At 42.0% G+C, this 27,206-nt stretch overlaps 1 protein-coding gene across 5 annotated transcripts in view; it reads left to right on the plus strand.

The window, feature by feature from the left end:
• Positions 1-27,206, plus strand: part of dock1 (dedicator of cytokinesis 1) — a 712,419-nt gene that overhangs the window by 209,397 nt on the left and 475,816 nt on the right. For all 5 annotated transcript variants that reach the window (XM_085994680.1, XM_085994678.1, XM_085994676.1 and 2 more), the window contains 3 exons: positions 11,238-11,346; positions 13,603-13,673; positions 16,971-17,077. In XM_085994680.1, the coding sequence (XP_085850806.1) occupies positions 11,238-11,346; positions 13,603-13,673; positions 16,971-17,077 (287 nt within the window). The remainder of the gene's footprint in view (positions 1-11,237; positions 11,347-13,602; positions 13,674-16,970; positions 17,078-27,206) is intronic.

The raw sequence follows: 27,206 nt of genomic DNA on the forward strand, positions 1-27,206 counted from the left end.
GGCTTATTAGCTCCTGGATCTCCTGGTCGTTCTCGTTGAACCAGTCTTGGTGTTTCCTGGTCGAGTGACCGAGCATCTCTTCACAGGTGCTTGTGGACACTCGAGTCGATTTTAACTCAACCGTGAGGCGGGCTTTGAGGCGTGTGGGGGGTTAAAATCGCAAAAACTGGGGGTCGGGACCCCCCCGCCTGGTTCCCGACACCTAGCCATTTTAACCCAGGCGTGCCTGATGGTCCCGAATCAGTCCTGCCTGCAACAGGCGGGACTGGTCTTTAGTGCCCTTAAACAGCACTAATTGGCCTTTATAATCCCATTTTAACAGGCCCTTGCCTGTTTAACCCTTTTCCCACGTAAAACACGCCTGGTGGGGATCACTCCTGTGAAACCTGGCGTGAGCACTATTGGCTTGCTGACTATCAGTTGCAGGTCAACCATTAAAAAGGAGATTTGATCAGTCATCATTTGCAGGTGGCAGGACTCCTCCATTCGCTCCACACTCACATTGACCCTGGAGACAAAACCTGCCAGAGATTCCTGCATCTGTGCATGGAGTTCCAACCCCATTGATCTTATGGATGGACCCAGAGGCAGAGGGTCGACATGCAGCTGTGCCGAGCTGGCAGAGTCCTGCGTCCTCCGACTAGCACTCTCCACTGCTGTCCCTGTCTCCACAATCTGCTGATGCTCACTTGTGAGCTGTGAAACACCAGGTGACACTATTCTATGTCCCGAAGGTCCCACCGAGGTGTGAGTGTCTGCGCTGGTGCTGGGTGCGGTGAATTCTGCTGACGCTGCGCCCTCAGAGGTTGCAGATTCCTCTGAGGAGTCTGGGAGCTCAGGCTTTGCCTCCTGGACAGTGGGGACGGGGGCTCTTGATGGTCCTGTGGGGGAGTAAAGGAAAGAGTTAGAGATGTGAGGTCAAGGTTACATGCACATTGCATATTGCAGATGATCATAGGTCCATCTGTTATAGCTTCAGAATCATTATCAGCGACTCATGCAATGTCACTGAGAGAGATGGAAAACTATTCTGTCACCAGCTTGCTGTGATGCACCCATCTGTCCGTCCCCCACTTGCGCCTCATCCTCCAGTCCTACGATCTCCAGGACCGCCTCCTCCCGGGGTGAGGTGGGCTACTGATGGTGGCCCTTCTCCTGTCCTCGCTCGTTCTCTTTTATTGTGAGCTCTCTTTTCCTGCAATGAGGGAGACAAGTGGAGTTTGAGTGAGAATGAAGGTGAGTGTAGAGAATCCATAGCATAGATGCTTAGAAGGAGACAAAGATGGAGTGAGGTGGCAAGACCAAGGGCCCTCCCTGTGTGTTGTCAGTTGTTTTCATAGCATCAGAGTGACGGGGAGTGTGAGGGCTGTATAGTTGAATAGTTAGGTGAATGTGAGCATAGAGAAAGAGGGAATGGTTAAGGGTGCATGGATGTCAGTGTCAAGTGGGATGTGGAGGAAGAGATTGATAAAGCTGAGTGCTGGTGAGGAGAGGCAATGGAGATCAGATTGACAGTGATGGGAACTTCATACTCACTATTCCAGTGTGCTGAAGGTCATGAAATCTCTTCCTGCACTGTATCCAGGTTCTGCGGGTAGCCGATAAGGAGTTGACCTCCTCTGCCACTTGCAGCCACGCAGCCTTTGTCTGCTGGGGAGGCATCTTCCTCCCTGATGAAGGGAAGAGCACCTCCTTGTGAGCTCTTGCTCCCTCCACTAAAGCCTGCAGGGCAACTTCGTCAAAACGGGGTGCAGACCTCGGTCTTTCTCTTGCCATTCTGCTTCCAGCTCAGTGTATCAGCAAATGCCAAAAGATTGGCAGCCTGCAAAAGAAGCAAGGCTTGTTGCAGACCCTAAATGCAGTAGCAATAATGACGTCATATTATGCAACTTTCTGACTGGAAATACTCATTTGCAAAGGGTTCCCACACGTTGGAAATCAATTGGCCAATTGAGTTAAAATTGCATCAATCTCACACACCCATTTAGATTCGTGTGGGAAACACCAAATTCGGGGAACCTGACAATTTCCCGCACCCAAATTAAAATCGACCCCTCTGTGTGCCTCTGAATCACTGGAGTCGTCAGGTTGGTTGTGAGGTGCAGGCTAAATAGGGCTTTCTTAGCAGGGTCTTTGAGTGCTTCAGAGTTGATTTACCTGCGGCATTGCTTCTGTTGCCGCCGTTGCTTTGGGACTACGTTGATGGAGATGACAGAGCGGATTAGGCGGTGGTCTGTCCAGCAGTCGACCGCTCCTGTCATGGCGCGGGTGATGCGGATGTCCTTGCGGTCCCTCGCTCGGACAATGACGTAGTCCAGCAGATGCTAGTGCTTGGAGTGAGGGTGTTGCCATGAAGCCTTGTACTTGTCTCTCTGACGGAACAAGGTGTTGGTTATGACAAGGCCATGTTCTAAGCATTTCGTCAGGAGGAGGGTACCGTTGGAGTTGGCTTTCCCTACCCCCTCTCTGCCGATCACACCTCCACAGAGTTCTGTGTCCTTTCCAACTCTGGCATTGAAGTCGCCAAGGAGGATCAGCTTGTTGCCCGTTGGGACAGGAGACAGGGATTGTTCGAGGCTGGAGTAGAATTCCTCTTTGGTCTCGTCTGTGGCTTCCAGTGTTGGGGCGTACACACTGATGACCATAGTGCACTGGTTCCGGGCCAGGGTGAGTCGTAGAGTCATGAGGCGTTTGTTTATTCAAGGTATGGTGTGACCAGAGCGGTATGTAGTTTGATCATGACTTCCTCTGACTTATAGGGCTCGATTTTCATTATGCCGTGGAGTTGGGATTGGAGACGTGTGGGGGGTTAAAATCCCGAAATCGGGGGCCCCGACCCCATCCCGCCCCCAACCCGCCTCCATGCCAGTTTCAAAGGAGGTGGGTACCCGCCCCGCACTGGAACCCGCCCACCCGAGGCGGGAAGGGATTAGTGCCAATTAACTGCCTGCTAGCAGGTAATTAACAGGCAGTTTTTAGCCTAATCCCTATTTTTAAGCTTGAACTGTGGGAATCCCGACGGCTCCAAACTACGCCAAGTTGGAGGAGTCGGGCCGTCGGGTTGAAGGGCTTGGAGGGGTCGAGATGTCAGTGTTCAGGTGAGTGATGGGTGCATGAGTGCAAAGGTAAGTGTGTTTGGTGTGTCTAAAGTGATTAAAGAAGTGTAAATTACCTTTTCTTTTCAGCCTTCCTTCCTTTAGGTTCGGGGAGTCCCTCATCTCACCGGCACAGAAAGCAGAATGGCTGTGAACTGTCAAAAGTGACAGCCTGCAGCTTTCTGTGCAGGAGAGATTTCTAACTGAGTCTGTGGAGAAGGACTCATGTTAGAAGTAAGACTGTCAGTGTTTGACAGCTTTAAACAGCTGTGAAACGCTGATATTTCATCTGTCAAAACGTCTTGACAGATTAAATTTCAGTCTGTGACATCACCTGTTGCCGGGTGGCCCTTAATTGGCCTAACAAGGTCAATCAAGTTAAAATCGCGTGGATTGGCCGCATCTCGATGGAGGCGGGACTACAACCCCGAAAGTTTTAGTCTCGCCTCCAACCCGACTCCTGAATGAAAATCCTGCGCATGGTCTTCTGTTTTGGCTACATATCAGTCTGTTGACTTTGTTAATTGCTTTTCAGCATTAGTTGGACCTGTTGAGTGTCGCGTCTACAGAGACGGCTAAGTCTCTTTCAATAGGGGGGCACAGTGGCATAGTGGTTAGCACTGTTGCCTCACAGCGCCAGGGACCCGGGTTCAAATCTGGCCTCGGGCGACTGTCTGTGTGGAGTTTGCACATTCTCCCTGTGTCTGTGTGGGTTTCCTCCGGGTGCTCCGGTTTCCTCCCACAGTCCAAAGATGTGCAGGTTAGGTTGATTTGGCTATGATAAATTGACCCTTAGTGTTAGGGGATTAAATACGTGGGGTTACGGGGATAGGGTGGGATATGTGTCGGTGCAGGCTCGATGGGTCGAAATGGCCTCTATCTGCACTGTAGATTCTGTGATTCTGTGAATATTCTCATCAGCCATTTTAACACCTTTCTTCCAATCTGCAGTAATTTACATTTGTCTGCATTAAATTTCAGCTGACATTGTTATGCCCACTTAGGGATATTTTTACAGAGGCTTGTTGGGCAGGATCTCCCCCCCCCCCGCCTCCTGAATCCATGTTGACTGCTGTTTTAAGTGATTATTGTATCGATAATTTTACACTTTACACCTAATCTCAGCCTATTACCATCTCGTCTAGCTTCTAATCTCTTTTACTTCTTTTGTTTCTTTTATTCTTTTGTCCGATCGCAGCCCTGCCTTCGATCTAGTTTCTTTTCTTTCCAGTTTTCAAGAAGGGTTCGACCTGAAACGTCAACTCAAATTTCTCTCCGCGGATGTTGCCTGACCTGAGTTTTTCCAGCATTTTCTGTTGTTATATTGTATAGATAATCCTGAACTTTACTTCTGATAATTGATTCCATTAATTTACCCAGAATTGAATTAAGACTAATGGGCCTGCAGTTTTGTGTCGATCCCCAGTGTTGAGTGACTCCCTCATAATGATCATCACCCCTCACAAATCTCCTCTCTACTCTCTTTCTGGTATAAGGGTCCTACATGAAATAAGCTTGGACAGTCTTAATCCAGCTCCTAGTGGGCATGGGCCCACAGCATAAAATTCTCCTTAATTCAATAATAATTGACAATATTACCTAGAAATGGCAAGAATTGATGGTGTGGGAAATGGAAAAATATCCCACTGACTGCCATAGCCATGGTCACCAAAGAAGAATGTTCTTGGTGACTTTGACTGGAGCAGTATGGTGCATATCTCCAATAATTACTTTTGTCAATTTGACCCATTGGTTGTTTTTCATAACTCATTTAGTTGGCTTGCTAATGTTTGATGTAATCCATAGAAGCACAGAAACCTAATTCAACAGTCTGTATTTCTATCCAGGTCAAATTCATGATGTTCAGGTCTAGAGTTATGTTCTTGTTCTAATTGAATGTCTGCATTTTGATTGTTGCTCTTTGGGATAGACATACAACTAATTCACAAGATAGTGTAACTGATTGGCAGTCAACCAGAATGAAACAAAGTAAAATTAATTGCTCTTCGATGTTTTCTACATTATTTCTATCAGCTGAGTGCTGTCTTTTTGTATACAAGTGTAAAAGGCTGCTGTCACTGCATAACGTACGTTTGCTACATTCTTAGTATGTGATTGTCAAGATTATTGGATACAATTTTGTCTCATGGTAAAGAATTAGAAGTTAAATTTAGAATGTAAAACTATCTGGATTATATTTTTGAGAACCAAGTAAGGTTATTTTATAAATTGTATATTTCTTGTCTGAGTAACAAAACATTTGGAAATTACATTTCTGGAATAAATCTTTATTGTATTATGTATGTGACTTATTTTGGGCCTTGTACTTTAACATGTTCCTGGTATGTTTATTAGGGGATCTATGTCTACTTCATATACATTGGTAGGGTTTATTTATTTTTTGTTTAAAGTCCCTTATTTTCAATATGGATTTGTTTTCCAGTTCCACCTTTCTCGCCCTTCCAATGTTCACTCCTCTTAAGGCATTGACTCAGGCTGGGGTGCAGTTCCATGGATACCAGTAGCTTCCCAGCATGTCATCCAAGTGGCTATTCTTCATATGAAGGGCAAATGACTTGGCACTTGCTACAAATGCTGCTTTAGTACAATTTGCTGTCCAAGTACCACAATTCCGCACAAGAAATCCTGGCAACATTGAAAATACTAGTTTCTTAACAGATTGAGTAATAAATCACTTGCTGCAATTGATCATTCATCCCACTCATGAGTCTAGACAGAGAGTGATGGTATGCTACTTAACCAATCAGATACGTCACAGCCGAGTCCAGTCCTCTCCTCAACTGCTGTCCACGCATGCACACTTTCCAGCTACATTAGGATGAGGAGTTCTGGCTTTTTTTTTATTGCTGACCACCCCATGGCTGCTTAAGTTAATTGTTGTATCTCTACTGTCACTCTGGGTGAGATCAGATACATCAGATCTGAGACCTTCTTAGTATGACTCGGTATCATACCAGCTGGTACATTTGTCCATTGAGGCATCAAGGGAACTCAAAGTGTAGATTTTAATTGCAATGGATGTAATCTTCTGGAATGCTACCAACATCATAATTTCTAAAATGCATTTAAGGAAGTGCATGCACTGTTTTTTTTAAGCTTCGGGAGTACAATTGATGTATAATATATTTATTGTTTGGATTAGGGATGACGATTACCAAAAGTTTTATATTGATTGAACTATATCCATCATATTGTTTGAGGTTCTGTTTTGTATTTTATCAATTATAACAAGTTTGCATGTGTAATTTTCTTACAAGTCAAGCTGACAGTGATTTACACTAAAGAAACTTTTTTCCCCTCCTTGTTTCAATGCATTTAAGTACATTCATAATGACAGCTTATACTCTCTTGCTACAGTATAATACTTTAATGTTTGATAGTGCCATCCCACTATGCATTTTAAATGCCATAATATCTAATGCATAATCCATATCAGTATATTATATTTCCTATTTTATTACCATTTTGGTTAAAAGCTGGCAAGTTGCATTGGTATATAGACCGCATTCCTATAATTTGAAGACAGAAATCTTCCTGAAGGTACAATTTGCAAACTATGTTTTATAAAGGTTTCCTGCAGATTTGTTTATTGAAGTGCATATTGTACTGTTTTGTAAATTTCAAACAGTAATTGTATGTAAATCTAAATTTACCAGAAGATATCATATTGGGAATCAGAGGCTATGATGTTTCTTGCGGAGGAGGGAATGCTACGATGTGGAAATGGAGCACGGGTGCACACCGGTCCTGAAAGAATTTGGAAAGAGGATTTTAACAAATAAAAACATTAAAATAATTATACAATTCACAATAACATTATTATATTTGTGAATTGTCTTTTGTATCTTTCACTGCTTTTGTTAAAGTTTATCCTTGAAAACATCAGCCTCCCCTAAGCTTGAGCTTCATATTTTTGCTCAGAGCTCTGATGTTAGCTGAATCTAAATTGTGCAGTCTGAGGACATGAAGTGTACCTAGTTTCTTGGGATCATTACTACAATTCAGTCGTTGAGCTGCTGTTTATTTTTCCTTAGTTTCTGGCAGTTTCTGATCAGTATTGTTTTAATTATAAAAATTAAGAGAATACATTTCAAAAACTTTATTCAGCTAAAGTTCATACTACAAAAGCAAAATACTGTGGATGCTGGAAATCTGAAATAAAAACAGAAAATTCTGGAAATACTGAGCAGGTCAGGCAGCATCTATGGAGAGAAAAACAAAGTTCACGTTTCAGGTTGATGACCTTTCGTCAAAAGTTCATATTAAGTAGTTTTTAAACAGAGAAATAGAGCATACTGATTAGACACCTGTTGTCACCTTTGTTTTGTGTTCTGTAAACTTCAGAAATGCATTAATCTGAGTGTCTTTCCTCACCCTAATTTGAGTACATTTTTAAAGCAAAAAACATTTTAAATTTTGAAGCAAACAGCCTCTAATTTTCACCTGATTATCACCAGTTATGTCAACAGAAAATGTTAAAGTTCTAACTCGTGACATCTGTGAGACAGAGAGCGAGGGACAGAATATCTTCCCTCATTTTAATTTGAGCTAATTTTTAAAATGATCACTCTTGTTCACCTTTGCATGTGTGGGAGACACATACAGAGAAGCACAGAGGTACGTGTCTAAGAATCAATCACAAAAGACCAAATTCATGATTTATATACATCCCGTAGAAAATCACAAACCAGTGCTGTCGAACAAGGCTCCCCCTCCCAGTGTTGCCCTATCTCTCTCCTAGTTGCTGACGAACACCAGGAATGCACTAGAGAACCAAACCTCACATTCCACCTCTAGTTGTACCAAACCTCCGCTTTACCTTCCATAGTTATGTCAAATCCTAGGTTTCCCTGTACAGGGATCCCAGATCAATGGACCACCCCCCCACTGTTACCAGAACCCAGGCTGACCCAAATTTCTACCAAAGCATAAGACTGCCCCAAGTGCAGCTAAACACCATTCCCCTCCCAGTACATAAGAAGGAAAATAGGAACAGGAGTTCAGAGATAATGGGAGGGTGGAATTTTAGATGTCTTGGTGGGGAACTCCCCCTCTGCCCCCTGATCACCCCTCCGGCCTTCCGACCTCCCACCTCCGGCTCCCATTCACCTTTACGACCTTCCCCCCCTCCGGCCCTCAATCCCCCTCCGGCCTCTGATCTAATCCTCCCCCTACCCAATCCCTCCTTCCCTCCCTCCCTTCTCTCTGCGGCCTGGTGCCGCAGGCCTACTCACCCGACCACCAGCCAGCAGGAAACAGTGATTGTAAATGCTATTTGGGTCCTGCCATTAAATTCGGGTGGCCTGCAGGAAACCAGTTCCCCTGGATTTCCCGACCGCATTGCAGCCTCCCTGCCTCCAATGTTTGAATACTTGAGTGTAAGACACTAACTATTCTGTGCTGTGTTATATATTTGCTGTCTGCTAAGCTTGATATCTGTGCCAGTAATCATAGGACCATTGGAAGGAACATCGGAACAGGAGTAGGCCATTCACCCCCTCGAGCCTGTTCCGCCATTCATTTAGATCATGGGTGATCTGTAGCTTAACTCCACCTACCTGCCTTGGTTCCGTAAAGCTTAATAACCTTGCCTAACAAAAATCCATCAATCTCAGTTTCGAAATTTTCAATTGACCTAGTCTCAACAGCTTTTTTTGGGGGGGGAGAAGGGGGGCGGTGGGGGGGGGGGAAGGGCGGGGGGGAAAGTGTTTCAGATTTCCTCTACCCTTTGTGGGCTTCCTGATATCACCCCTGAACTGCCTAGCTCTAATTTTAAGGTTGTGGCCCTTGTCTGGACTCCCCCCCCAACCAGAGGAAATAGTTTCTCTCGACCCTATCAAATCCTTCAATCATCTTAAACACCTCAATTGGATCACCCCTTTATTTTCTATATTTAATGGAATACAAGCCTACTCTATGCAACCTTTTATTATAATTTAACTCTTTAAGCCCAGATATCATTCTGATGAATCTGCGCTGTACCCCCTCCAAGGCCAATATATGCTTCCTGAGATATGGTGCCCAGAATTGAATGCAGTACTCTGAATAGGGTCTAACCAGAGTTTTATATAACTGTAACATAACTTCCAACTCTTTGTATTCCAACCCCATGAGATAAAGGCCAACATTCCAATAGCCTTTTAAATTATTTTTTGTACCTGTCCACAATGTTCCCGTTATTTTTTTTTGGATGCGTGGCCCCTTTAAGGGGCTGCGCGGCCCATGCAAAATACCGCCAGAGAGCTGTGCGGCCGTGCAGCATAAAGGGAACATTGCCTGCCCACTAGCTTTTAGTGATTTCTGTACTTGGATTCCTAAATCTCTTTGCTCCTTCATAGTTCCTAGCTTTTCGCCATTTAGAAAATGCTACTGCTAGATCACAAGATAATTATGGATGAGGAAGGCCATTTGGTCCATCTTCGTTCATCCATCCAAAATGATCCTAAAGTAGTTCTTAAATGATTCCATGGTCCCCTTGTCCTTCTCTTTGAATTTCATTTAACGTAGTTTTCTGGATTTATCTTTTCAACACAATTTACTACTTTATGTACTTCTATAAGTTAACTTCACAGAGAAATTCTTTCTATGTATAGCACTTTATATTTCTCTGTTAATTTAATTTGCCATTGCCTGCTCCTTTTATATGAAATACCAGATATCTACCTCTAGTTGGTGCATCTTGTATACCAACTTGCTGTGAATTCTCAGTTTTAAAGTTGATGAGGGATAAAATCTAAATACTTATAGGTAAAGGAAATAATATGCCATTAACGCAGTTTACACAGAATAACGGAGAATGTTGTGGTATTCAATCCCTAAAACATCAAGCAAAATTTCCAGAATGCCATTTAATAAAAATGGAATTTTACTTACTCGGTCACTGTAAATTAATGGCACTGATGTTGTTCCCAATGCGGTATAAACATCCCAATTTTTATAAAATTGTGAATCCTCTGATTCACTGTTAGCTCTACTTGCTATCATGTTATCTATCTGCTCCATTGCAGGTCTCCCATGCTCTCCCAGCACCAGGCTTCAGACCTCTCCACCCTTTCAAGTGAAACAATGGCTATTAGCCTCTGAGGACTGCAAAGGTGCTAAGAGATACGAGTTTCAGCAGACTAAGTCCATTTTCTAGAGGACATGAATTCACAGCACAGAAGCACTCATAATTTGGTGCTAATTGCTCTCTCTTTCCCTGGCAATTACATTTCTTAGCTTGAACATAAAGCAAAGCAAAAAGAATAAGCATTTACCTCATTTATGAAGGGAACCTACTGTCTGTTATCATTTCATTCTCATATGTAAATTACAATGTTCTTCAAAAAACGCCAGTTGGATGCTAACATACAAGACGTCCCAGATTTTGTATTAATAATTGCCATTTACAAATAGGAAGTGGAGGATAAATGATCTGCTATTACTCAAGCAATCAGTGAAACCCAAATTTTATTGAACAATCTATAGCAGGGTTAAGGTTGAGTTTTTTGTAAAGGCTCATCATTTTTAATGCTTCATTCAATCTTCAATTTAAAAATACACCATTAATTCACAATTATCTGTACATTGGTCTTAAGTTAATCGAACGGATTATATTCTTTCATTTTTTTTATAGTACAACGAAGTTTCTTTCAATAAATCTTTACATCAGCAGCCTATAGACTTTGCCATCAAAAGCCAAGATTCCTTGATGGAGTACTTCAGTTTACAATTCTTATATATGCAGAACACGTAACAAAAATTTCTATTCAAATTTCTATACCAAAAATACTGTACCTTAGCCACAGATATCAATTCCAGCAAGTCGTACAAGCTTTAGCTGGTCTGTTCATCTTACATGGTCATGTGTATGTAATCCTTTGCCATTGGTACTAGAAAGGGACAGGAGTTAGAATAGATAACATTCCAGTATTCATTTTTGTAGACTTTATTTTAATAGTTTGTAGCTACTTGCTTTATGCATTTATATAATATATCCAGAAGCTTTGATGAATTCATCATTGAATAATATTTATAATTAGGAGACAAATTAATTCATCACCTATAGTTGCTGTTTTTTTCTTTCCAAATTTTAACTGAATTGTAAGGCATTGATCAGATTTGTTTCTGTTTTCTTTTAAGATTGTATGAAGATAAGGGAGAAACTGACTTTATGGATTCCTTGAGGGAGCTGTTCAGGTCAATCAATGACATGATGAGCAGCACTTCAGATCAGACAGTAATAGTTAAGGTATGTTTTGCTTGCAAATTTAAGATAGTGAAGGCTACTTCATTTATTTAAGCTAAGTTTGCTTATGGGTGTGCATTACTTAACAAGCTTAAGATTGTTTCTGAAAACTCATGCAGAGTGAACAACAACTGTAAAGTACTTTAACTTAATTGTATATATTTATTTATATATTTTCTATATACGTATATTTATATACATTAATATCCACGTGCATTTATTTATATATATGTATATACACATATACAACGACTATCTATATATATATATATATATATATATATATATATATAAAACTGATTTTGTGCAATCATTATGCCAAATCAACCCACAAGTATTTTTTTCCTTTAGTATTATTTCGGTTATGAGAAAGTAGTGAAAGGGCATTGGAAAGGATTGTTTGAGAAATCGGCACAAACCCTCTTGATCTACATGTGGAATAAGTCAAGTCAATCAATTTCAGAAAGCAAGTCTATTACTTCACTGTTTTTAAACTCTTCCAGACAATTTGTCTGTTAAGGGGAGGGATCCTGACTAAGCATGGCTTTAAATGTGAGGAAGCTTAAGGAAAACAAATATTTGTGCCTAAAAGATCCTCCCCCAACCCCTCTTTTGACTCTCGCTGCATCTCTAACAACTTCTGTTCTGGTTCTCTTGTTAACAACGGTGAGATTCTGCTCTCATCCATTGAACTCTAGTAAAGTTCAATGTTTCAGATATTTAGGCCTATATTGCATCGATACTTTATTCTCAGTGGGCAATCCTTTCTCTTAGATGACTTTTTTTTAGTGCTGATGGATTTTTTTGCCTCTCATTAGTCTTTTTTGCTCCAAAAGAATACCGAGAGAACATGTAGCTGTAAATTTTCCAGAATTTTGATCGAATTTAAAAAAAATAAAGGTTAAATGTTCAAATTGCTTTTTCAAAAAAGTATTTTCCAAATCCCAAGTAGCCCAGTGGAGGGTTCATACATTCAATTCACATCATAGTTTGAGTCCCAACAATGACACAGGATAAGGTTTTGTTTCAGTTCTCGGCTGTACCGTGAGTAGAAAATTACTCCGATTTAAAAAAAAAAAAACCTTCATTTTTCTCACCTACTAAAAGGGCTTTTTATTGAGTAAGAGTGGCATCAGCAGCTATCGGGATTTCATGTGGTAATTTGTCTGTCTTGTCACTAAGGAAGAATGTGAGCTTTTGCAACAATAGAGGAGTTGATAAATTGGGGTGAAATTAATGTGAAGTAACGAGGTACTGCACAGATTTGTTAATAAGCCAGTGACCGTTCTTTGACATTGTTAAATTTGCTACAATCCATTTTTCTAATGAGAACATTCAGGTTAATTGGCCCGGAATTTGCGGTCCGTTTGCTGCTGGCCCCGAAGTACGCTTCACGCAAGGATCTCGCGATCCCTGCGTCAAGAACTTCGGGTTTTCTGATCTTCAATTCAAATCAATGGAAGTTAGTGGGGATTCCCTTGTGCGAACTGCTGAGACATCAACAGGCTGTCTAAGCAGCCAATCAAAACACAGAATTCTCACCGGTAACAAACAAGGAAGTGGGTAAGCTCTTAAAATTCTAACTTTTAAAAAATATTAGGGAGAGCAAAACAAAGATTGGGGCTCTCGCATTGGGGGGAAAAGGCAAACCTGAAATGAAGATGGGCAAACTTTTTTTTTAAATTACAAATTTTTGGGGGGAAAAGTTTCTTAATTTAAATTTTTATTAAATTGGACAAAATTCACATTGTGCAAAATTAAAATTTGTTTTCCAGACCCTTAACATTTGTTTAGCAGTAATAATGCTAAAAAAAAACCAGTTACACCTAATCCCTTTGGGTCTAACTTTTAGTGGGGAATTTAACAGTGTAATTACTGTGGAAGAGCCAAAGTTTTCGTCTGTTTCAATGAGTTGGCTGATAACACATATTGCCAGCTCTGTGTGGTGGGGTCACATTGCAGCCAGTTTCGGAGCTGTCAATGACTGACCGCAGCTTTGGGATTTCTGCCTGCGCCTGCGCCAAATCCTGAAGTTGTGGTTAGTTTCAAAGGTGGAATGATGGCGAACGCTACCAGTTCGTCGTCAACCCAACCGCAAATTCTGTGCCATTATGCCTTGTATAAAAAAGTTTCAAATTGACAAAGAAGTTAATATGCTACTTGATTATTGTTTATCAAAATGTTAAGTTCTTTTTAATGCAGTGTATTTGAAAGGTACCAATTTCTCTTCGGACTTGAGCTTATTTATGCTGTTTACAGGGGGCAGCTTTGAAATACCTACCAACAATTGTCAATGATGTAAAGCTGGTGTTTGATCCCAAGGAACTTAGGTAAGGAATGGGTTGTCCCAGTGTAGTTTTTAAAGTATTTTTCCTTTATTGAGTGCAATATAAAATGTGGCTATTTGGGATTGTCAGTTAGGGTTTACCCATCCAGGTTCCATTAGTCAACAAGCTTGGCTGATCATTTATTAACAGCGCCCTGGAGCACTGTGGACCTGGCTGGCCCAGATATTGAATTACTGTGTGTGCCACAGAGGTCTCAAAACAGGACTGCCCCTCCTTTGCTGTACTTCTTGCAGTAGGGACTTACAAGGTGCAATCCTAAAATAATGTGAGCTTATTCTGGTTTCCCCTTTGCCCCCATTGTCCTTATCAGAAAAGTGATTTTTTTTTTTATGGACTAAAAAGCTCTTTTAGAGCTGCTGCCTGACCTGATTTTCTATCCCTAAGCCTATCAGGCTGCTGGCCAATCTTCCTGCACATAGAAAACGGGCAGCTTATTAGATTTGCGAGGAAAGCCGTATGCACTGTGGGTGGATGCAGTACAGATTTTGCCAGCATCATAAAATTGGAGATCATGGGGTCGATTTTCCTGGAGCCGTCAGGCGGGGTTTCAGGCATGTGGGGGGGGGGGGGGGGGGGAGAATCACAAAATTAGGGGGTTGCGACCCACCCCCGGCCTGATTCCCCGCCCCGTCCAACTTTCACCCCGGCGTTTCAATCCGACCCGAATCAGTCCCGCCCGCAGCAGGTGGGACTGGTCTTTAGGCACCCTAATCACCAATAATTGGCATCTATAATGCCATTTTAAGGGGCCCTTGCTACTTTCAGCCTTTTCCCATGCTAAACATGCCTGGTGGGAACACCGCTGATGAAACCTGGCGTGAACAATATCAGCTCGCTTACTTTCAGCTGCAGGTCAATCTGGAAAGAAGAGATTTAATCAGACAGCATTTGTAGGTTGCAGGACCTTGTTGTTTCAGGCTTGGGGCAACTTGTTCAAGGCTTAGGCACAGCTGTGGAAGGTTGGAGCCTCACACACTTCTCCAGTGTGAGCTCCTGGGAAGCACCGCTCGGCACCCTCACTCAGCGCTTCCTCAACGGAGGCATCTACCAGAAGTATGGGAGGCCTTTTTTCCCTTCCCTTCATGCCATTAGAGGATCTCCAGCAGCAGAGGCATCAGCAGCAGAACCAGGAACAGCAGCATCATCAGCAGGAGCGCCAGGCTGCTGCTCACTCACCTGAAGCTGCACAGGCCAGAAGGGGCCAGCGCTTGGATGTGGCTTGAGAGCACCTTGCTGCGCATCAGGAGGCCATGGGGACCTGTATCTGCACTGGCAGTCCTACTCAGAAGGACTTCCATGAAGGTCTGGTTTCTCTGTTCAATAGATGCCCATCGCTCCTCAAGAGATGTCACTCTATTATGAACACTCACCATGTTTTCCATACCCTGGCGACTTATCTCCTCCCTGGAGGGTGCCAACCTTTACATGGTGATGCGTTCATGCGCCAATGACTACGCAAAGGCTCAGCTCATCTTCGCTATGGACTCCTCCATTCACTCCACACTCGCAGCGACCCTAGAGACAAAACCTGCCAGAGACTCCTGCATCTGTGCATGGAGTTCCATCACCTCTGATCTTACGGATGGACCCAGAGGCAGAGGGTCGACATGCAGCTGAGCTGAGCTGGCAGAGTCCTGCGCCCTCTGACGAGGACTCTCCACTGCTGTCCCGGTCTCCACAATCTGCTGATGCTCACTTGTGAGCTGTGACACACCAGGTAACAAACACTACTCTATATCCCAAAGGTCCCCGCAAGGTGTGAGTGTCTGCGCTGGTGCTGGGTGTGCTTACTTCTGCTGACGCTGCGCCCTCAGAGGTTGGAGCTTCCTCTGAGGAGTCTGGCTGCACAGCCTCTTCATCATCCACAGTGGGGAGGGGGGCTCTGGATGGTACTGTGGGGGAGTAAAGGAAGGAGTTAGAGATGTAATGCCAAGGTTCTTCTGGTGACTCCCAGCGAGTTGACATCTGCTGACACCTGCATCCATGCAGCCTTGGTCTCAGTGGGAGGCCTCTTCCTCCCTGACCTAGGGAAGAGGACCTCCCTGTGGGCCCTAACCCCATCTAATAATGCCTGCAGTGAAGCCTCGTCGAATTTGGAGGCAGCTCGGGGTCTGGCACTGGCCACAGCTGCTGCAGGCTCCTCGGCCATCCTGAATGGTTCGTTTGGAAGCCTTCAGAGGATGCAGTGCTTGCTGTGGACCTTGAAAGCACCACGAATGATGACATCATACTGTGGGGCTTTCTGACTGTAATAGTCAATTAGCAAGGGTTCCCACACGCTGGAAATGAATTGGCCAATTGAGGGAAAATTGCATCGATGTGGCAGACCCAATTAGACTCGTGTGGGAGCCCCGACATTCGGGGAACCCGACAATTCCCCGCACCTGCGGGAAAATCGGCCCCCATGTCTTTTCTGGTTTTGCACTGAGATTCTTTGTCAATGATGTACACCAAGATAAATTGTTCTTTTTGTGGTGGGAGTCTCTGACTGATAGTTCCTTAATTAATGATGTGTCTTTTCATTGCTACACATTCTACTGATCTTCAAAAGTCTTCTGATCTATCCATTGTTGTGGATTTGGCAGTTTTTAAACCCTTTTTTGTTTTGATTGGTGGCAGATCTTTCCTAAATTAAGTAGCTGTGTGTGTCTGTTCACCTGTACAAACTGTATCTAAAGGAGTAAGGAACATTACTCGTTGTTGTAGTACCAGTAGTCAAACGGAAGATACTGCATTTGTATATAGTCCTGCATGGAATCTATCTTTTCCAGTGAGGAGATGTGCATGATGCTACTTGTTGGTTGAAATAGTAATTGCTAATCTATTATAAGGAGAAGAAAGTGATTGTCAAGCTCGGAAGTTTTGTGAAGAAGTGTATGCTATTTAAATACTTCCTGATTGGCATGTTTGTTTGACATACAGACTGCAAAGGTGTGTATGTATGTGTGTGTGTATGTATAAACCTCAAATAGCCAGATTAAATATCCTGAAGAATCCTTTATTTGTACATGCTGGAAAACAATTTAGCCAACAAAGTTTAAAATATTGAGTTATAATAATCTATAATCCATTCAGTAACATCTTACCAAACCACAAAATTGAAAATTGTATTTCTGTCTGCAGAATCTCATGGGGAATTGCAATTAAGTAGGGGTCTGTGCTCCTTGTGGTGAACCTCATTAAGAGAGAACTTTGAATATAAAGTGATTTTTTGATATATTTAAGGCCCTAATTAGATCATCATTTACTCATGGCTTGTCTAATTGCCTTTCTGTACAGCAAACTGTTTACAGACTTTATCCACAATGTTCCACCGGGCAGACTCGTGCGTCAGAAGCTGTACTGTTTGATAGAAATAGTGCACAGTGACCTCTTCACACAGCATGGTGAGTAAGATTTTCTAGTAATTAAAGTGACACTTTTTATATTGATAGGGCTTCTGCCAGGCTTTGATCTATGTTTCTACTATGAAAGTAGTAGGGGTTTGAGCCAATTAGATTAACTCCACGAGAGCAGCAATATCCTTTATTACAGCTTCTACTTTAGTTATCAAGGAAAATGCTATTGTGCCAATAAACTTCTGAGTCCCAGAAGCTTTACGTAAAGAAACTCCAGAGGTAATGAGTAAACTAACTGCATGTTACTGCTGTTGCATTGTTTCATCCAGTCTTAATGGACTTCGAATTAACATGAAAAATTGATTAAAATATAAATTATGACAGTTTTGGGGTCCATGCTAAATTCAGAACAAGAATATGAAGTTAATGCTTGAGTGTATGAAAAATATTTAATTTTCCATGATGTCTAAACTGCATTGTGTTTTTGTAGTAAAAATGTATCTATCATCTGTTGTTACTGTAGCAAATGCTGCGGAAGTTTTAACAATTTTGTCTATTAACTCACAAGTGTAACTATTTTAAAGTGTATGTATGGAGAGCTTGTCTTTAATTTTGTGCTGTTAATGCTGTAATAGTTACATTTACATGCCTGATGTAACAAAATGTGTGCTACAATATAAATAACCAAATTTGTGGCATTAATATAGATTAATTATTACCAAGTCTCAATTCTGTGGCTTACGCAGTCAGTCGTTTCGTGATCAGCCTTGTTGCATGCAAAATTCTCTTGAACTATTGCATATGAACAAAATTCCACTCCACATGAAAATTTGTATGATGTGAAGTCACTTTTTTTTCCACTTGGCACATTATGCCTTTTTGAAGCCAAATTAAATTTGGCTGTCATAGAATCATAAAAGTTTACAGCACAGAAGGAGGCCATTCGGCCCATCGTGTCTGTGCGAGCTGAAAGAGAGCTGTCCAGCCTAATCCCACTGTACAGCTCTTGGTCCGTAGACCTGTAGATTACGGCACTTTATAGATCTACTTAGATTACTTTCTTTGTTATTCATGCACCAATGGTCAACATATGTAACTTTGTTGACTCATGTTCTTTTATAAAGATAATAAAACTTTGCGAATGCATAATGCCATGATATTAATCATTCAAGTTTGTGTCAGTGCAAAATGGAATGAACAGATATCAAATCACTGTTATTTGGCATCATCATGCATCATATTTACGAACTGATAACATTGCCAAGAATCAGTTATCTGGAAAGATTTTTTGGAACACAAAATATTGTTAGACTATTGATTTATCAAGGTCATTGTAAGATCAATGTTAGTTCATTGCATGTAGCAGGCAAAATGATGAAGGTTGAAGTACAGGGCATCTGTGCTTAGAATTATTAATTCTTCCTCATTTGTTCAAGTTCCACATCGGTGTGGGATATTGCCAGCATCTCATGGAGCAATATTACTTTAGTCACTGTCTTTTAAGGCACTTAATAGCCAAAACATTGTAGCCTGCGTTCTCATCCAGACCAAGGCCTTCACTCCTCTCTCTCTCTCTCTCTCTCTCTCTCTCTCTCTTTCTCTTTCTCTCTCTCTTTCTCTCTCTTTACCCCCCTTCCCCCTGCCTTGCCACCCACAATCAGCTACACTGGCTTCCTATTCCCTATTTAATTGGCTTAAAGGTCCTTGTTCAGTTGTCAGATCCTTTCATGGCCTGGCCCAACCTACCTCCATGATCCCTTCTAGCTCTGCATCCTTGCATAAAACACCCTGCACCTTCAACACTGGCTTACTCTTTGTGTCTTCACCATTGTGGGCTTCTCCTTCGGCCGCCATGTCCCTATCCTCTGAAACTTTTTTTACTCCTGCTCCTCTGCCTTGTTACTTGTATCTACATCGTCAAACCTAGTCTTCAGGCTCTTTGACTGTGCTTTAGTCCCATGTGCACTTTCTCCCCCTCCCTCTCCTGCTCTGTGTCTACTCATTTTGAACCACTTGAAACATTGCTGCATATGAAGAATGCTATAGAAATGCAAGTTGTTAGGTGGGCACAATATTTTGCCTCACTGTGCAAAAAACATTTTTTGGGAAAATGTGTATTATTCTCTGTCCTTTCAGCAGTAACAGACCTCCCTGTTAATTCCCACAGCGGTAAAGGTTTGAAATGCCATTTGTCATTATTGACCAGTTCAACTGATGTTTTGTGAGCTTTTGGGTTAGTGAGAATGAGGTCGTCTTCATAGTTTATAAGCTTCTTTCAGTTATTTTTATGTCCAAATTTTGAAAAGTTCTTTTATCATTCCCCCCCGCCAGATTAATGACATTTTGTTTTGTGGTATGCTGTGACTGCCTCTGTTTGGTATGTCCCCACTCAACAGCTACTGTGACACAAGACTGATGGCAACTCTGAGGTTTAAAGTTTACTTTCAGTGACTAACTTGCACAACATTTGTCTTTTGTCACTGCAACTTTGAAGTGTGAAACCTGCTTTGGATTCAGCACAATGGTTTAACAGTATTGACTCATGATTTGAAATGTGGCTCTGATTACAAAAATTTTGAAGCTTGGGTCTTGGTACAGAGAGACCTCTGCTCCAGAAGTACTCATCCACTCCCAAATCAGATAGAGAATCAGGCATGAATGAGTAACGGTCTCTGGACTCCCCACACAACCTCTTCCACATTGGTCACAAACAGACTAAACCTTTTTTGTATGACTACTGATCCAATCTCAGATGTGAAGTGTGTGGAGCATTTAAGTTGTTGATTTTGTTGCTTAAATTAGTCACCTTTGATCCAAAGTAGATGTCAGTCTATGTTTAGTACAGCACTGGGCTCCAGTTGGCCTAGATAACAAAGCTAAACCAATATTTTATTGAATGAGTTTAAAAAAAAAAAAAAAAAATTATTAAGGGTTCAACTCAGATTGACACAAAACTTGGAAGTATAGCGAACAGTGAGGAGGATGGTGATAGACTTCAAGAGGACACAGGCTGGTGGAATGGGTGGACATATGGGCAGATGAAATTTAACGCAGAAAAGTGCGAAGTGATACATTTTGGTAGGAAGAACGAAGAGAGGCAATATAAACTTAAGGGTACAATTCTAAAGGGGGTGCACGAGCAGAGAGACCTGGAGATATATGCGCACAAATCGTTGAAGGTGGCAGAGCAGGTTGAGAAAGTGGTTAAAACATGCATACGGGATCCTGGGCTTCATAAATAGAAGCATAGAGTACAAAAGCAAGGAAGTTATGATGAACCTTTATAAAACACTGGTTCGGCCACAACTGGAGTATTGTGTCCAATTCTGGGCACCATACTTTAGGAAGGATGTGAATGCCTTCGAGAGGGTGAAGAAAAGATTTACAAGAATAGTTCCAGGGATGAGGGACTTCAGTTACGTGGATAGACTGGAAAAGCTGGGGTTGTTCCCCTTAGAGTAGAGAAGGTTGAGAGGAGATTTGATAGAGGTGTTCAAAATCATGAGGTGTCTAGACAGATCTGGAATGCACTGCCTGAAAGGGTGGTGGAGGCAGATTCAATCATGGCTTTCAAACGGGAATTGGATAAGTACCTGAAGGAAAAAAAATTGCAGGGCTATGGGGAAAGGGTGGGGGAGTGAGACTAGCTGTAGTGTTCTTGCAGAGAGTTGGCACGGGCCGAATGACCCCCTCCTCTGCTGTAACCGTTCTATGATTCTAACTCTTGAGGACTCATGGTATCATGTCCTCAGCCATTGAAAATCTTTCACAACATGGCCAGCTTTGCTGCCCCTCATAGACCATGATGCTGACAGTGGGGCATCCTCTTGGGACTTTTGCCCCAATGCTAGTGCATCTATAGGTAGAAACCAAGGTAACTTTGATCTCTGGGGTACGAGGGCCCGTGGCCTTGACTGAGACATGGAGTAAGGTGATTACTTAGTAGGAGAAAAAAATTGGATATTTTGGAGGAGGGAGAACATGGGGAATGGCTTCCATATCAGACATTTCTTTAGGCTTCAACAGGAGACGATGCTGATCATATTAAAGTATAATGCCATCAGTTATAGCCATAAGAACTTCTTAGTACAAGTAGGGTTGTCTTAATTGATTATACATACTTCTAGTTATTTATATGCTAAGTTCTAATTTCAGTGAAAGGCCAGTCATATCCACATGATTTCTCAAGACACTTTTTTCCGCATTGCAGCTCAGTGACACATCAGCCATATTCCGGATATAGGTTAAAAAAAAAGGCAAGTCCTTTATTCTGGAGAAAACAGCAGTCCCTCCAGAGGAGGTTTAATTCACAGATAATGCTCCAGATGTATACGACCTCTCTTGTGCCATATGGTGAAATTTATGCACAAACCAGATTCTACCCAGAATGATTTGGCTGCTGCTATATTATCAAAAAAATATAAAATGTTTGCTAATGTGGACGTTAGCAGATGACAGAGCTAGTACAGCATTGGCTACAGATGCATTAAACCAGGATTGCCAAGGGTATGGTCCTGTGCTGTTCCATGTGGCTGAGAATTGTAGGCTTTCTGTCAGAAAAGTTTGTCGCTGTCTTTTTTGGAGCAACTTGGTTGGGGACTAGGTTAAAGTAACACTAGAGACATAAAAATCATAGGCAGAGCCTATGATCCTTTCCAGTTAGGCCCTTAAGGGGAGAGTTTAATTAGGGGCAGTGTTCAAGCTGGCCTTTGTTAGTTGTAAAACAGTTCCATTTTTGGACCAAGATTGATTAAGTATTACCACTGAGCAGTCAGCAGGGCACAAGAAAAAACAAGTCTGCCAAGTGGAGTAAATGTGGGAATAATACCAATGAGGCCCAGAGAAGAGAAGCATATCTAATCAGGTTGTCTGAAGGATACAATGCAGTCTTAACTCCAGATCTCCCTATATCACAAACCATGGTGACAACTAATATCCATTTTTTCATATGTCCCAGTTCTATTAAATTCCATACCAAAGCTCTTTTAAGGTATTCGTATTACAAAATAAATGAATCCAGCCAAGATGTAAACTATTACATACAATCTGAAGTGGAATTAGTTACTTGCTGTTTGGTTTACACACTCCCAGCAGCAACTAAATTCAAATCTAAATACAATTTTTAACTGGTCTTGGGTAGTTTAGGGCTTCACCGCAGTCTATACAGACAGCTAATTCAAATCCGTCATATGTTCTTCTTTCTTGTATCCTTTTCCTCACTGTTTTCTTGTGTAATATGCAAACGATAGAGTAGATACCTATTCACACTGCTGTATTGTTTGATTGAATTACACAAGTTATAAGTCTGGAAGCAAATAATAGTCTGACAGGTAAATGTTTAAAGCAGGATTAGAGTATAATTACCACATGCTTAATAAAGCTAACTCTCTAGGTTGACATTAAAGCTCAGGAGTAACAAATGGTTCACAAATAAATAAACTTGCATTTTGCCTGATTTTTATTTCAATTCTAAGGATTTTATTTTTTTCTTCTTTGTTTGATTTATAATTTTTGCCTGTAAATTTTTTTCCCCACTGTGGGTGCCCAGTGTCAATCAAATACTAAGTAAAACATTTTTTGTTTTGCTGTAACAATACATTCTAATCCCAGTCTTCAAAGATTATTTGAACTGTGTACCAGTTTGTTTTCTTCTATATCCCACACCAGCTAGTTTTTCTGACCAAGAATGTCAGTTTCTGGTGAGTTATGGGCAATTTTATGTTTGTGACACGCACAATAGCATCTGGGTTGAGCAGGCCCTAAGTCATTTCCCTTATGGCTTTTACAACAAGCACAGAGTGTAGATTTCCTTTCAATCAGCCTAGGCTGGACTTGAACCCAAGATTCAGAGGTAAAAGGGCATTGAACTAAACCACTTGGTCCTATTGGAAAAGCAAAAGCAAAATACTAAGATGCTGGAAATCTGAAACAAAAAATGCTTCAGATGATGATGCAAGGCAAAAGAGCATGGTACCAGGACAAGTAAAGGAACAAAAGATGGGTCTAGAGGAGCTGTAAATGGCAACAGCAGAACCATTACCAGCACTTGCTTTCCAAAAAAACTGGAGCAGTAGATTTCCCTGTCAGTGAAGACATTTAATCAGCAGAGCTAAATAAATTATGATTTCTAAAGGGAATGTGTAAAACCTATAAACTGTTTAATCACTCTTCCCTTAAATTAAAAAAAACGGTACCAATTAATTCTTGCAGAGAAATCACCAAGAAAACATATCTTGTCTTGAATGATGGAAAGATTGATGATACATAGATACATACATAGAAGATAGGAGCAGGAGTAGGCCATTCGGCCCTTCGTGCCTGCTCCGCCATTTAATGAGATCATGGCTGATCCTTTAATTCAGTATCCCGTCCCCGCCTTCTCTCCGTAACCCTTAACCCCTTTTGCCCGTAGAAATATATCTAATTCCCTCTTAAACATATTTAATGAGCTGGCGTACACTGCCCTCTGTGGCAATGAGTTCCACAGGTTCACCACTCTCTGAGTGAAGAAATTCCCCCTCATCTCTGTCCTAAATGGTTTAGCCCTTATCCTTAAATTATGTCCTCTAGTTCTGTTCTCACCCGCCAAGGGAAACATTCCTTCTGCATCCAGTCTGTCTAGACCTGTCAGAATTTTATACACTTCTATGAGGTCCCCTCTCAATCTTCTAAACTCCAGTGTGTACATCCCTAAACTACATAGTCTCTCCTCATAGGTCATTCCCGCCATTCCTGGTATCAGCCTGGTGAATCGCCGCTGCACCCCCTCCATGGCAAGAACATCCTTCCTCAGATGAGGCGACCAAAACTGTACACAGTACTCGAGGTGTGGTCTCACCAGTGCCCTGTACAGCTGCAGCAAGGTATCCCTGTTCCTGTATTCTAACCCTTTTGCTATGAAGGCCAGCATACCGTTTGCCTTCTTGACCGCCTGTTGCACCTGCATGCTCGCCTTCAGTGACTGGTGTACAAGAACACCCAGGTCTCTCTGTACTTCCCCCTCTCCCAATCTATTGCCATTTAAATAATAATTTGCCCTCCCGTTCCTGCACCCAAGGTGGATAACTTCGCACTTGTCCACATTATAGTGCATCTGCCATTTATCCGCCCAATCGCCCAGTCTGTCCAAATCGCTCTGGAGCTTCCTGGTCTCTTCCTCTGAGCCCACCCCACCTCCTAGTTTAGTGTCGTCTGCAAATTTGGAAGTGCTGCATCCGACTCCCTGATCCAGGTCATTAATGTAAATTGTGAATAGCTGGGGGCCCAGGACAGATCCCTGTGGTACCCCACTTGTTACTGCCTGCCATTCAGAAAATGAGCCGTTTATTCCAACTCTCTGTTTTCTATCTGACAGCCAGTTCCCTATCCACGCCAAAACTTTCCCCTTTATCCCATGAGCCTCAATTTTCCATGCTAATCTTTTATGTGGGACCTTATCGAAGGCCTTTTGGAAGTCCAGGTACACCACATCTACTGGCTCTCCCCCATCTATTCTACCAGTTACTCCCTCAAAAAATTCCAATAGATTAGTCAAGCACGATTTACCCTTTGTAAATCCATGTTGACTCTGTCCTATCCTGTCCCCATTTGCTAAGTGCTCCGCTATTTCATCCTTAATGATGGACTCCAGCATTTTGCCCACAACTGATGTAAGGCTTACAGGTCTGTAATTACCTGCTTTTTCCCTACCCCCCTTTTTGAATAGTGGGGTAACGTTAGCTACCCTCCAATCCATCGGCACTGTTCCCGAGTCTAATGAATTCTGAAAAATCATCCTTAGTGCATCCGCTATCTCTAGGGCCACCTCCTTCAGTACCCTAGGATGCATGTTATCAGGCCCTGGGGATTTGTCCACCTTCAATCCCTTTAGCTTCCTTAACACCATATCCTTAGAGATATTGATTTGCGTCAGTTCCTCCTTTGCCAATGTCCCTATTTTTCCCGATATCCCAGGGAGGTTTTTTGTGTCTTCCTTCGTAAAGACTGACCCAAAGTATGCATTTAGTTGATCTGCCATTTCCTTATTTCCCATTATATATTCCCCCGTATCTGACTGCAATGGACCAACTTTGGTTTTCACCAGTCTTTTCCTTTTGATATATTTATAAAAGCTTTTGGAGTTAGTTTTTATATTTTCCGCCAGCTTGTTTTCGTAAGCTATTTTGCCCCTCTTGATCATGCCCTTTGCCCTCCTTTGCTCTATCTTAAACTGTTCCCAATCTTCCGCTCTGGCGCTTTTTTTGGCTATTTTATACGCCCTATCTTTGGATTTTATGCTGTCTCTAATTTCCCCTGTTATCCACGGTTGAGTCACCTTTTTAGATTTCCTTTTATGCCAGATTGGTATAAACAATTTTTGCAATTTTGTCATTCTATCTTTAAATGTTTGCCATTGTTTATCTACCTCCAGTCCTCTCAGGAACGTTGTCCAATCAGACCTACTCAGTTCCCGTCTCATGGCATCATAATTCCCCTTGTTTAAATTCAGGACCTTAGTCTCTGAGTCAATTTCTTCGCTCTCCATTTCGAGTGAGAAATCGATCATGTTATGATCGCTCTGACCCAAGGGTCCCCGTACAACAAGATTACTGATTAGTCCCTTCTCATTGCACAGTACCCAGTCCAATATAGCCTGTTCCCGAGTTGGTTCCTCGACATATTGATCCAGATAACCATCCCTTAAACACTCAAGGAATTCCTCCTCCTCATTATTTTTACTGATTAGGCTAGTCCAATCTATATGTAAGTTAAAGTCACCTATGATGACAGCTGTGCTCTTATTGCACGCTTCTCTAATTTCCCTCGTGATGCCCTCCCTAACCTCTATTTTACTATTTGGAGGCCTATATACCACTCCTATTAATGTTTTTCGCCCCTCGCTATTTCTTAGCTCCACCCATATAGATTCTGTATTAACTGAGTTAATATCCTTCCTTTCAATTGCATTTATCCCCTCTTTTACTAGCAATGCTACCCCTCCTCCCTTTCTTTTTTGTCGATCCTTCCTAAATACTGAATACCCCTGTATGTTAAGCTCCCAGCCCTGCTCACCCTGCAACCATGTTTCCGTAATCCCAATTAGATCATAATTATTAACCTCTATTTCCACAGCTAATTCATCTACCTTGTTCCCCACCAAATAAATGCTGCACAACATTACAGATTTCTAGTAGTTCCTTCTTCAGAGGGCTGGAAGAGTTGCTTAAACACAGCCTGAAGAAAGGAAAATATTTTTATGCTATTTGGCTCCAGCCTGCTTTCATACCATCGATTCGAATGTATAATTTTTGATAGTTTTGTATCAACATCTTTTAAGCCATACTTACACCATAAGTTGGAAAGCTGAGTTTGAGTGTTCGGCCTCTGACAATTTAGTGTGATTGTCACCATTATAATTGAAGTAACTGAATTCTACTTTTCTGCGATGTCCTCTTTATAAAGGTTTTATGACCTTGCAGCGTGAAAGAAGATTTAATTTTCAGCCACTATAGTTCAGCAATTACCATCACCATTATCCATGTCAGCTAAAGCTGTCAGTTTGTGTTTTTTAAAGATTCTTGTATTAGATTAATATAAATTGATTAAATCTAATATTAGTGCTATCAAGCAGCATTTACTCAGCAATAACCTGCTCACCGATGCTCAATTTGGGGTCCGCCAGGATCACTCCGCTCCAGACCTCATTGCAGCCTTGGTTCAAACATGGACAAAAGAGATGAATTCCAGAGGTGAGGTGAGAGTGACGGCCCTTGACATCAAGGCAGCATTTGACAGAGTGTGGTATCAACGAGCCCCAGTAAAATTAAAGTCAATGGGAATCAGGGGGAAAGCTCTCCACTGGCAGGAATCATACCTAGCACAAAGGAAGATGGTTGTGGTTGTTGGAGGCCAATCATCTCAGCCCCAGGACATCGCTGCAGGAGCTCCTCAGGGCAGTGTCCTAAGCACAACCATCTTCAGCTGCTTCATTAGTAACCTTCCCTCCATCATAAGGTCAGAAGTGGGGATGTTCGCTGGTGATTGCACAGTGTTCAATTCCATTCACAATTCCTCAGAAAATGAAGCAGTCCATGCCTACATGCAGCAAGACCTGGACAACATTCAGGCTTGGGCTGATAAGTTTCAAGTAACATTTGCACCACACAAGTTCCAGGCAATGACCATCTCCAACAAGAGA

Source organism: Somniosus microcephalus, chromosome 8 (assembly GCF_052327205.1).
Source record: "Somniosus microcephalus isolate GS21.2 chromosome 8, FLI_Smic_1.0, whole genome shotgun sequence".
Lineage (NCBI taxonomy): Eukaryota > Metazoa > Chordata > Chondrichthyes > Squaliformes > Somniosidae > Somniosus > Somniosus microcephalus.